The 11,346-nt window shown below is 38.7% G+C and overlaps 1 protein-coding gene across 1 annotated transcript in view; it reads left to right on the top strand.

The window, feature by feature from the left end:
* LOC101854195 (armadillo-like helical domain-containing protein 3) overlaps positions 1–3,776 on the top strand; it is a 33,869-nt gene extending 30,093 nt beyond the window's left edge. Inside the window, exons 26-27 of the mRNA XM_005106722.3 lie at positions 1,330–1,446; positions 2,934–3,776. Coding sequence (XP_005106779.1) covers positions 1,330–1,446; positions 2,934–3,026 — 210 coding nt within the window. The 3' untranslated portion in view covers positions 3,027–3,776. The remainder of the gene's footprint in view (positions 1–1,329; positions 1,447–2,933) is intronic.
* The last annotated feature ends 7,570 nt before the right edge of the window (positions 3,777–11,346 follow it).

Here is an 11,346-nt window from a genome sequence, read left to right as displayed (position 1 = left end):
GAGAGAGAGAGAGAGAGAGAGACAGAGAGACAGACAGACAGACAGACAGACAGAGAGAGACACACACAGAGAGACACACACAGAGAGACACACACAGAGAGAGAGAGAGAGAGAGAGAGTTTGTGCATGGGAGGCAGCATGTGGAATGTTAAGAGATCGACCCCATGATGCAGTGTGTTTGTGCTGTGTTTTGGTTTCAAAGTTCTGATTTTTGTTTATCATCCCTGAGTAACTGTTTCACACAATAGAAGAAACAGAGAACTGAAACTGAAACTCCTCTGGTGGATGTCAACAGCGAAGTCCATACAGGAAATCTCTCTCTCTCTCTCTCTCTCTCTCTCTCATCTTCTTATACATCACACACTGTTTGCCAGGCATACTGTTAGCTCTTTTGGTGAGGCAGGCAACCCTGATTCAAATCCCCGATCGGATTATGATTAATTAAGGCACAGTCATGACTGTCTGCCTAAGCTTTGTCCTACCATTAGTGGATGTGACTTGGAAGGTCCCGCTTCTTACATATTATATTATTGACTTGACTTGAAAAGGATGTGAATCTGATATTAGGCACCTAGAAAAGGTCACAGGAATCCAGCTCCGTCATCTAAGGCAGCTGCTGAGAATGAGGTGGGAGGAAAGGATAGCAGACCTGGAAGTACTGAAACAAGCCAACACGGAAAGTGAAAGCATTGAAGCCATAATGTAACAGCTGGATAGGTAGAATGGGCAGACCATGTTACAAGGATGCCAGATTCGTGTCTTTTAAAGGTTGTTCTCTATGGAGAAGTTTGTGAAGAAGGCAGAAGATAAGATGAGATAAGATAATACTTTATTGTCCCAGAGGGGAAATTTTCTTGGCTGTACAGGACCTTAAAAACACATGCAGGTATACGCAGAAATTACATTATACTCTCATTAAAATTCAATATGAAAAGAAAAGTAAAGAAGAAGCAGACAGAAACTGTGCTATAAGGACAACCTCAAACACCACATGAAGAACTGTAAAATAGATGACACCACCTGGGAAAAAGATGCCCTAGATCGACCAAGATGGCATGCCACAGTCCAGCAGTCCAGGGCTGTTGTGGAAGAAAAAGAGGAGGCAAGAAATGTATCTAAACTCGCACAACACCAGACATTGCAGACCATCAGAATCGGGCTTGCAATGTCTAAAGTGTGGAAGATATAACAGATCCAAAGCAGACCTTATTGCCCATAAATGTTCCTGTCTGGCTTAAATCACAATCACAGTCATCACCAACACCATGGACAGTCACAGAATTTGATATTGATAGCCTAATTTTCTTTACACGTATTACTTTTTTTCAGGTGCTGGAGGTGGTGCGTGGTAACTATGACACCCTGACATTGAAACTACAAGATAGTCTGGACCAGTATGAGAGATACAGTGAAAAACCAAGAGAGACTCCTTTCTTCACTAGCCAGGTATGTAGGTGGTTGGAGGGTACCACTGGTAGGCCCTGCTGCTCTTTTTTCCCCTTTGTTGTTCCTGTCTATCTTGTTTTACTTTTTCCCGTGGGCTAAGTGTCCATTATGTGGGGATGTGCTCCTCTCTTTACTCAAACAATTTTTAGGTATGGATTGGTCTCCTCCGACGTCAGCAACTTGTTTGCTCTTTAGAATCTTAAAAAATTTAACCTTTTTTTTTTGTTTGTTTTGTTTTCTTACGCCATTGTCTCATGACTTTTTATGGTCTACTTCTGTTTGGATTTGTTTTAAAGTTTTGTGTAGTGCTCGTCAGGAATTAAACTCAGTTCATTTGGAGTAGAGAAGTGAGCTACTTCAAACAAATAGTAGGCATGTTAACCCTGTCTGTACGCCCTGGGGTCATTTTGTACCCCGGGGGTTGTATTCTTCACATTTTAGAATACTTCTAGTTCGAAGATCTCTTGAAACTTTCTGTATTTCTCAAAAAATTATTTAGACAGACTACTATTCAAAACGTACTGATCGGATCAACGAGTAAATTTCCTCTTTGGAAAGTGGTGGCACAGAGTTCCCCACATCTTATGGATACGATAGTAAAACACGATGTACGCATAGAGTTAATCAGACATGGTTTATTACTGAGAAAAAATGAGGTTACAGGAACCTCACACACACAAACACACACCCTCACACACACACAGACACACATACACACACACACACATACATGAAAACACATTCAAACACCCTCTTGAACATGTTCACTCACATGCATGAATAATAAGGCTTGTGTGCGTATGAATGTTCTGTCTGGTGGAAAATAATAAGGCTGGTCATCCAGGAGCTTCATCATGCATAGGAAGTGCATTTTTTGGCTTTTATGGAAAGTTCAGAAAAATAATACATTTGTATTATGATGAAAATGAAAATTTAAACTTTTCTCAGCATCTGCATTGTCTTTGAAATATTTCCCTTCACTTTCTTCCACATACTAAAATGTGGTAGTGTTGTAAGGAAAAGCTCTTCTTTCAGGACTTTCCACAAGGCTAGCCCATGAGTGAAATGTATTAAAATGCTCCTTCTGTACTGTGAATAAGGGGTTGCAAGTGATTATATAGTTTCACATCCCCATTAATGGAAGTCTTCACAATTACTCTGGCTGGTTAATTAATTCCAATTTAGCATTTCAGTTCCCCAGTGAACATACTCAGTTGTTACCTGTAAAACATATCCGGCTTTGTTATCAGTCATATGATACTTCTCTATTGGCTGCAAAGTCTTGAATTTGCAATAGATTGAACTGAGGAAAGTAAGTCATAGAATCATTCCTGGGGATACAAATTCTTTTTTGCAACAAAGTAGGGAGCAGAGCACACATTTTGTTTGTTACAAGTTCACCTCCTTGGCACTGGATCCGGGCAGCCTTGTAATTTTGATATGCTTTGCTTTTCTCACGCACACCCCCACCCCATCTCTGCCCACAGGTGCGTTCCATCATCTGTGACGTGCGTAAGTCTGTGAGCAACCTGAGCACTCACCATCACGACGCTCTTACCGAGCTGGCTGCCATCTCCTAACAACTTGAGCCTTTCTACTCAAGTGGACAGCTGTTGTGCTACCTGTCAGGATGAGAACGGCATTGCTGTGTACACAGGGAGAACTGTTTGTGTGTGTTCCTGAAGGGGAAAGCTGTTTGTGCTCCTAAAGGGAGAAATGTTTGTGTGTGCTCCTAAAAAGGAAAAAAACTTTGCGTATGTTTCTGAAAAGGAAAAAAACTGTTTGTGTGTGTTCCTAAAGGGAGAACAGTTTGTGTGTGTGTTCCTAAAGGAGAAAACTGTTTGTGTGTGTTCTTAAAGGGAGTACTGTTTGTGTGTGCTCCATCAGGAAGAACTGTTTGCTTGACTTGTTTGTGTATGTTCCTACAGGCAGAACTGTTTGTGTGCTACTTGTTTGTGTGTGTTTCATCAGGTACAATTGTTTGTGTTTGTGTGTTCCTAGAGAGAGCTCTGTTTGTGTGTGTTCCTATAGAGGGGTTGTTACGTGGGAGACATCTGTGGATTGACCTCATGAGGGGCCAGTAGGGCATGGTCTGTAGGACTGTTTGACATTTCGTGGGACTGTTGTGTGTGTGTGTACGTGCGTGCTTGTATGCGTGTGTGCGTGCGTGCCTGCACAGGTTTTTGTTAAAGTAGGCACTTTTTGAGTACTCTGTCTAACTGAGGCACCCATTGCCAACACTTGTTCTTTTTTACTATCCTAAAAAGATTGTATCGTCTTTTTGTGTTGGAATTTTAATATAGTATGAACATCTGCAAGAGAAAAAAAAACGTTATTTCGTAATGCATGCTTGTAATCATATATGGAATTTGAATATGTGGAAGTTAAACTTTCAACTTTGTGGATAATTTACTCTGACTTCTGTTTCGATTTGAGCCTTGTTTTGACCGGTGACTAGACAAAACATCAACTACGTATTTATTTGTAAGTTCTCTAATTTACTTTTATGTTGAAACCTCTCCAGTCAGCAGAGATCTTATTCCTTGCTGTTTGAAAACTCACTCTGTCACATGAGGGTTCAAGGTCTCCAGTATGCTGTGTGTAGATGGTGTGTGCACAAACTGGCCAGCTCTAAGAATGAGAGGAAATGCTGTTATGTTGTCTGTAGACATTGGATCAGAACTTATTTGCCCTGTCCCTTTAAAATAAGTTTTTCCAGGTTTTATAATTTTGTGTCTGGTGCCATCTATAGAAGAGGCATTTTGTTTTAAATTTTGAAGGGATTGATGTCTAGATGCAGGGTTACCCTTGCCAATCCTTGCCATCTTCTGTTTGTTCAGAACTCCTTTTTATTGATATTGCTAGACCCATGCTGGTCTATTCGTGGGGTGTAGAATCATTACCTGATTATGTGGTATTAGTTCCTGCTGTTCACCTTCATTATGATAGGTGAGTTTAATAATATTACATGTTTAAAAAAAAATATTATACTGAAATGTACTGTTAGTCTTTAGCCAGTCGTCTGTGAAGATGTTAAGTTTGATTATCAATCAATAAAAATCTGTCATGTCATTGCTATTATGGTGTAGATGATCATAATTCTTGTTCCCAGCGGAGCGTTCTAGGACTTTGGGGTTTTTAAAGAGTTTTTTTTAGGCTTTCCTCCTACATGATCAGGTCCTACTGGAGATGGGCTTTAATGTCATTCGGAGGTCCTGCCCCTTCAGTAATGTCACAGTATTGCAAGAAAAGTGAAACTTGTCACATACCATAGAGACTCTTACAACAGGAGTAGAGTTACAGAACTGTGAGGGTGGGTAGTTGGAGGGTGCTCTGATGTGGCTTGCTCCTTCTTTTCTATCAAATATTCATCGTTCCTATTTCTCCTCCTTTTTTATGTAACGAGCGTGAAACACTTCTAACCTTCAGCACTTATATGACCTAATTGTGTTGCAAGTGCTGTAAAACGCTAACTAAAACAAAAGAACTGTGAGGTGCACTAAATATATCCTTTCATAAACAGTTATATTTCTGAAAGGAAGTCTGTGTATCTATTTTTTGGACCATCTGACCTGCTGGATTTAGTTTGTCAAGATGGAGTGTGGTTTGATAGGAGTCTGTGTGATGTGACCGTTAGATTATTGTTTTCTCTGTGTATAGATTGTAAGTGCAGATGAGTCGTTACTTCTCCTGAAGATTCTGAATATTTGCTTCCTTTTACTTGTGTCTGAATGCTCATCAATGAACACCATTGCCTTACCCAATTGAAAACACATTCAACAGAACAAACAATCAAACTGCTTTTGTCCCATTGTGTTGACTGTTGTCTTTGCTGACTACATTCTGTTTTGGTTAATTAAAGCATGTGCTGAAGCTGATGCTTTGAGTTCACATGTTAGACGCTTGATTGTTTCTGGGTTTGACCTGAGTGGAGGTCTTTGTTTTATTAGCTTGTCACTGCATGTCAGTTCAAGGTCATAGTAGTAGCATTTGTCCCCTTCTGACAATGTTTTGTTCTGTTGCTGTACTCTTGTAAGTGCCCTGTTGGACTGGCCTTCTGTTACAGACAGAGGCATCGGTCTACAAAAAAGAATGAAAAGTTTCATACAAAAAGATGTGGCCTTGTCCTTGTAACTTTAACATTCATTTTAGACTTTGTCTTTTGCCACTGTATACTGACATGTAGTTTATACTCAAATACTTATTTTGTGTAACAAAAGCCAGGTTTCAGAACTTTTTTAGATCTCAGTAAACAGTTTTTCTTTCTTATGGTTTTTTTCTTCTGTTTACAATATCTTAATGTAGAAACAGGGTATGGACTTAGAGTGCAATGTCAGTTTGTGACTTTCAGTTGTTGGACTTTTACTATTATCTTGCAGTCGAATTTGTTTGTTGTGTCTAAAGTGATATCTTTCAGGCAAAGACATTATTTTCTTTTCTAACTTGAATGTACTGTTTTCTGGAACTGTACAGAATTCTTTGCATGCTTTGTGTACAAGATTACTGATGTATATTTTTTATTTATAAGTCATGTCAGATTACTTGTTTTATGGGTTTAATGTTGTTAATTAAGGATCTTGAAACTGAGTGTACAGTCTAGCACTATTTGTACCCACTGACTTCTTGTCCTCAACTTTTCAGACCCTGAGTTATTTCCACCGTTTCCCCGGAGTTTTTTTCTATGGTCACCTAAACCTGGCGCACTATGTGTCATTATAACTCTTAAAGCTTGGCTCTAACTTCTAAATGACAGAAACAAAGGCTTAGTCATTAGTAATAAACTTGGTTTGGGAATAGTTCTGTAAAACAAGCAAAAACTAGCATTAAATGAAACGAAACAGTTGTCACTGGTATTGGACGCTCCCAGCGTCCGATGGCGAACAGGGTTATTACCACCGGACGCTGATGGGGTTTAAAGAGTTAAGATTGCCTTCTCTTTGTAACTTAATTCCACTGTCTGGACAGTTTTTATGTGACTTTAATAAGTCTGTGCTGCTGCTTGATAAGGAAGTAGCAACCTCTTCCACGTTTACTTAAAAATAAAAATGTGGCTGTTATTTAAATTTAATTCTTTCATCTGTTTGTCAGGGATTTGTTGGTAGTTTGACCGAAAAGAGTCATTTTTCAATCAGGCACTGTTTCGGTTTGTGGTTATAATGATTTCCACGCTTAGCAGATTGCACAAAAACGGCTGTAACTTTGCTGATAATAATTTTTGTAATGCTGAAAATTGACATGAACGTTCAAAAATAAAAATGTAGATCAATTAAATTACACATGAAAAATTCCCTTAGTAATTTATATTTTTACTCTGTTGGTGATTCGCAATTTTGACATTTTTTGTGCTCTTTATTCTGTCGTTTGTATTATCGCCATTAATTACAATTTATAATTGATATTTTGGCCCAGCTGGTTCCTTAATCTGATTTTACATTTATTTCCCTTTATGATGGGGTTAAAAAAAAACTATTAAAATGTTGTTTTAACATAATATGGAAAAAAGTAATATTTTAGTGACCCTATTCTCCTTTTTGACTGACCAAAATTAAATTGCGTCCAAGCAGGGAAAGAAATTTGGGAGACAAATGTTAATGGAACAGTTCCAGTAGCTCTGAAATAGCTTCCTCGTGATAGGTGCACATCATTGTAGTAGGCACTTGTAGTTGTTTCTGACTCATAAGCATTTGATGGTAGCATGTGGTGGAGTTGGTAGGCCTACCCTTTGAAGTGGTTGCATGTACCAAGTGACCTCAGTGGAAATGTTAACAATGTCAAAACTCAAGATTCAGTGTCTGCAAGTCTTTTCACCCCAAGTTTTGATTCTGTTCTGTTGTTAATGTGTTCAGCTCAGTTGTTCATTGATATATATATATATATTTGTTGACTCATGATTTTACTACAATATTTATCAAAATGTCATTTGAGGGATATATTTGTTTTCTTGAATCTGTCTGTAGTAATATCATTATGTGTTAAATAATTAATGAATTTGATTAATTTGGTTAAAGGTTGTTAAAAAAAGTGAGTCGTGATCTTTTGTTCATTGTTTGGAATTTTAAATTAGCATTAATGGGTACACATGCTCATTAATTCTTGTCATGCATATTTATTTCATGAATTAATTCCAAGATTGCTGATGACAGTTCTCTTTGCTCACGTGCAATATGTGTGACTGCAATATTTGTATTGAAAAATTCTGCTTTTATTACCTGAATCTTTTTTTAATAGGATAATAGAAGTAGAAGGGTTGTCAATAGATATAGAAGTAATACAATAAAGGATGGTGTTGAGTGAAGAAATTGAATTTTTTTAAACACTTCATTGACAATGAGCTTGAATAACAAGCTGTCTGAAATTGATTTCAACTCTCAAGTATAAAGCTGTGATTTGTTTCTTATAGTTAGTACTATGGACACTTTTGTATGTGCTCAGAACTTTCAGTGAAATATTTGTACGTAAAAGCTAAATATGAGAAGGAATTTTCCACCATTTTAGTCCTTTTGAACTTCTGTCACAGCCTTGGAGATTTTTAAATTCTAGACAGCAAATGTCGTGTTGTTTCGTGTTCCAGGAGCTTGTGAAAGCAAGTCATTAATTTCCTTGTGTTGAAGGTCAGTTTGTTTGGTCTATTGTAAAGTAGTGAAAGGGTGTTGGAGTGATGTCTTTCGAAATTTCACATTTGATGGACATTTTCTATGGTGACTCTACTCATGATTATTTGGGATTGGTCGTTTGTACTGCTGCGTTGAGAGAGAGAAAGAGAGAGAAGAGAGGAAGGATGGAGAGAAAGAGAGAGAGAGAGACAGAGAGATGGTAGGAATGGTGAAGAGAGAGAAAGAGACTCAAAGTGTTAATATTCATTATAATGATATTCAAATTCAATGTGTATCTTTAGCATTTTCCCCAATGCATTGCCCTCAGTTATGAATTCTTTTACCGACACAGTAAGTTACATGATGTAAATATAAGTGAATGTCTAGGTGGGTATGTGAGCTATTTTGTTTGTATCGTGTCCATTTTTGTGCTTACAATAGGAAGAGAAATAAAATGTCTTGGTGAAAAGATGATCATGACATGAGAAATGGTTTGTGTCGTCTGTGGGAGTTTGTTGACGTGGGCACTCAGGCTGTGTGAATAAAGTCTATACTAATATGTTTTGTGTCTGCTTCATCTTTGTAGTCTTTAGAAAATTGTTCTTCAACTTCATCGTCTTCATCATCATACATTTAAGCAACAAATGTAGGTTTTCTACATTTTAGGTATTCTACATCGCCATCGACACAATTCAGATCATATAAGAAGCGGTGTTCTGACCCTGCTGACAGGGTAGCCTGGGCTGAAAGGGATGCAACATTCAATTTCTAGCAGAAAGACCGAGATACTCGATAAAAAATTCTTCCCACTCTGGAATTGAACTAGGATCTCCTGCGTGCTACAGTGAAGTGCCTAACCGTTGCTCCAAAGATGCCAGAGAGAGACGAGGGAAGGTTGGAGAGAGAGACAGAGAGAGAGAGAATGAATGTGGGGTTGGTGGAGAGAGAGAGAGGGGGAGAGATAGAAAGTACTGGCATTATTGTCATTCACCTCGAGATCTTTTGTCTTGATGATAGTGCAGGCACCCTCGAGCGGGCGCGCATGTGTATGCTTTGTGTATGTACGAGTATGTGTGTGTGTGCACATATGCGAATACACCTGGTTCTGCTTGTTTAAAGGTCTTACTCTTACACAAGGACATCTGCCCTCAGATCCGAGGCGAAGCGTCTATATAATCAAATAATCACTGCTTCCCTTCCTAATTTTGAAACATTGTCGCAGTCAAATTCACCCATAGACGTAATCCTCATAAATTAAATGTAAAAAGACGTTCATAATCACCAATGAACAATAGACTATGCCTAACCTTCAAAACCGTTTCATTGCCACAGAAATAGCCTGTTCGCCCCTATCGGGCCACTCCATAAGCAGTCACCAGCTTTGATTAAGAAAGCTTAAAGTGAGGCTGGGAGAGTCAACCAATAGATTTGAAGGGAACATGTGCATAGCAGTCAGAGCTGTTTCATTGTCGCATATACCCTGTTCACCCCTTTCGGGCCACAGTTATAAGCACCCAGACGCGCTGATTATCTAAGCGAACTATTACACTGGTCGAGTCTACCTCACAGATGTGAGGGGAACTAACTCCTAATAATCCTTTGACTCCTGCTACTACACTGCTGGTGCTTGTTTTTTCCCTCGACTTTTTAACGTCCTATAATAATCAGATCGTGACCTCGATTATGACAGCGGCTCCTGGCCGCGAAAAGCTAGACAAAAAACAGCCAAATGTGAAATAAAAAATTAATAATTGGCGTGCTCTACCAAAGTGTTTCGGCTGTCTTATATAACATGCCATTGTAGTGCTGACATCTGTGCTTCTTTCCTTGGTGTTCGTGTGTTAAAATCTAAAGTTAAATTTAAGGTTAGTTAGAATAAATATTTAATGAAATACTTTCCCGATTATTTTAGCGGTTGAACAAGCATACAACATTAATTCAGGATTTGTTTTCATTCACAACTCAGAGTTGCCGCCTCCAGTGCCTGTAAGATTCTTGTGACTTGTGTGAGTGTGATATCTCCAAGCCCTATCTGGTCCCATTTCACTTTGATTACCCTGTCAAACAAGTCAGCCTTCGCCCCTGCCTCAGATACCCATTTGTGCAATGCACTACATGTACTGGTGTACAGTTTCTGTCGTCATTTATTTCCATTTCTTCTTCTTCTTATTGGTGGGTCATTGGTTGGTGCTGAAGTAAAAAAAAAAAAAAAATTAAATAGACTAGCAAAATTGGTGGCTTGAACCATGGGAAATTCGAACTGAGAATTTATGCCGGGTCAGAAGCTAGGCAATATGTGGCATGGACCCCGTAGACTTACATTATTTTTTTTACCCGATACTCGTCAGTCCCCGAGCCGCCTCAGACCTTTCACATAGACTTGGAAGTTATACATTGTATAAGCCCTCACATTATTAATTAAAGCATCACGGGCTACGCCAGATATTTTGCCAACAGGCCGAGGAGGCGAAGTTCCTCTCTGAAGTTTCGTCAGGCGACTTTAACATTTCATTCCAATTATATTATATTTTATAATAGGTCTATATATAATATATTAACCAAAACCTAAAATTGATAGCATTTTCATAATCAGCACAAATTAAGAACATACATCGATCATTGAACCCGCAGAGACGAGTGTGGGAAATATATGATTAATAGAATATCAAGCGGTCAACGAGTGGATACTGTGCACCTTGTGTAGTGTGTACCTCTGACTGGCAGCTAATTCACTGGCGGTGTAGCGGAGCAAATTTACATTAGTTTGATAAGAACTGTAGGCCGGCCTACGCATAAAACAGTTAGGGTATTGGTGGATGGCGGGTGCTGTGGTGTGGTTTGCTCATTCCTATCAAATACCTACCGTCCTTTTCTCCTTTTTTTTTGTATGTTGCTCTCTCATAACACATCTATTCTTCTTCGGCACTTATATGACCATAATGTGTTGCAAGTGCCGTAAAACTCTTACTAAAACAACAACAAAAATAGTTGGGGTGTGGCGAATGGCGGTGTAGGCCTAAAGGGGAATGTTTATATATAAAGAGCTTTTTCCTACACAGATAGTATGTAGACTCTTTGGTTCCTACTCGCAAAGCTATTCGTACATTTATACATTAGCTAAAAACCTGGGGGGGGGGGGGGGGGATGTATAATGAGGTTTGACTGTATTTTGGCCTATCGTGAAAATAACAGCCGAGTCCTGTAACCGAGTTTGATAAATATTTGATTCAGCAAATTTAGCATTCGATATTTGCAAAGCTCTGTAAACTTACAAAACTACAATCATAACAAAACTCAACGACACAAT

Source organism: Aplysia californica, unplaced genomic scaffold (genome assembly GCF_000002075.1).
Source record: "Aplysia californica isolate F4 #8 unplaced genomic scaffold, AplCal3.0 scaffold00553, whole genome shotgun sequence".
Classification (NCBI taxonomy): Eukaryota; Metazoa; Mollusca; class Gastropoda; order Aplysiida; family Aplysiidae; genus Aplysia; species Aplysia californica.
This window is presented reverse-complemented; position numbering and strand designations above follow the sequence as displayed.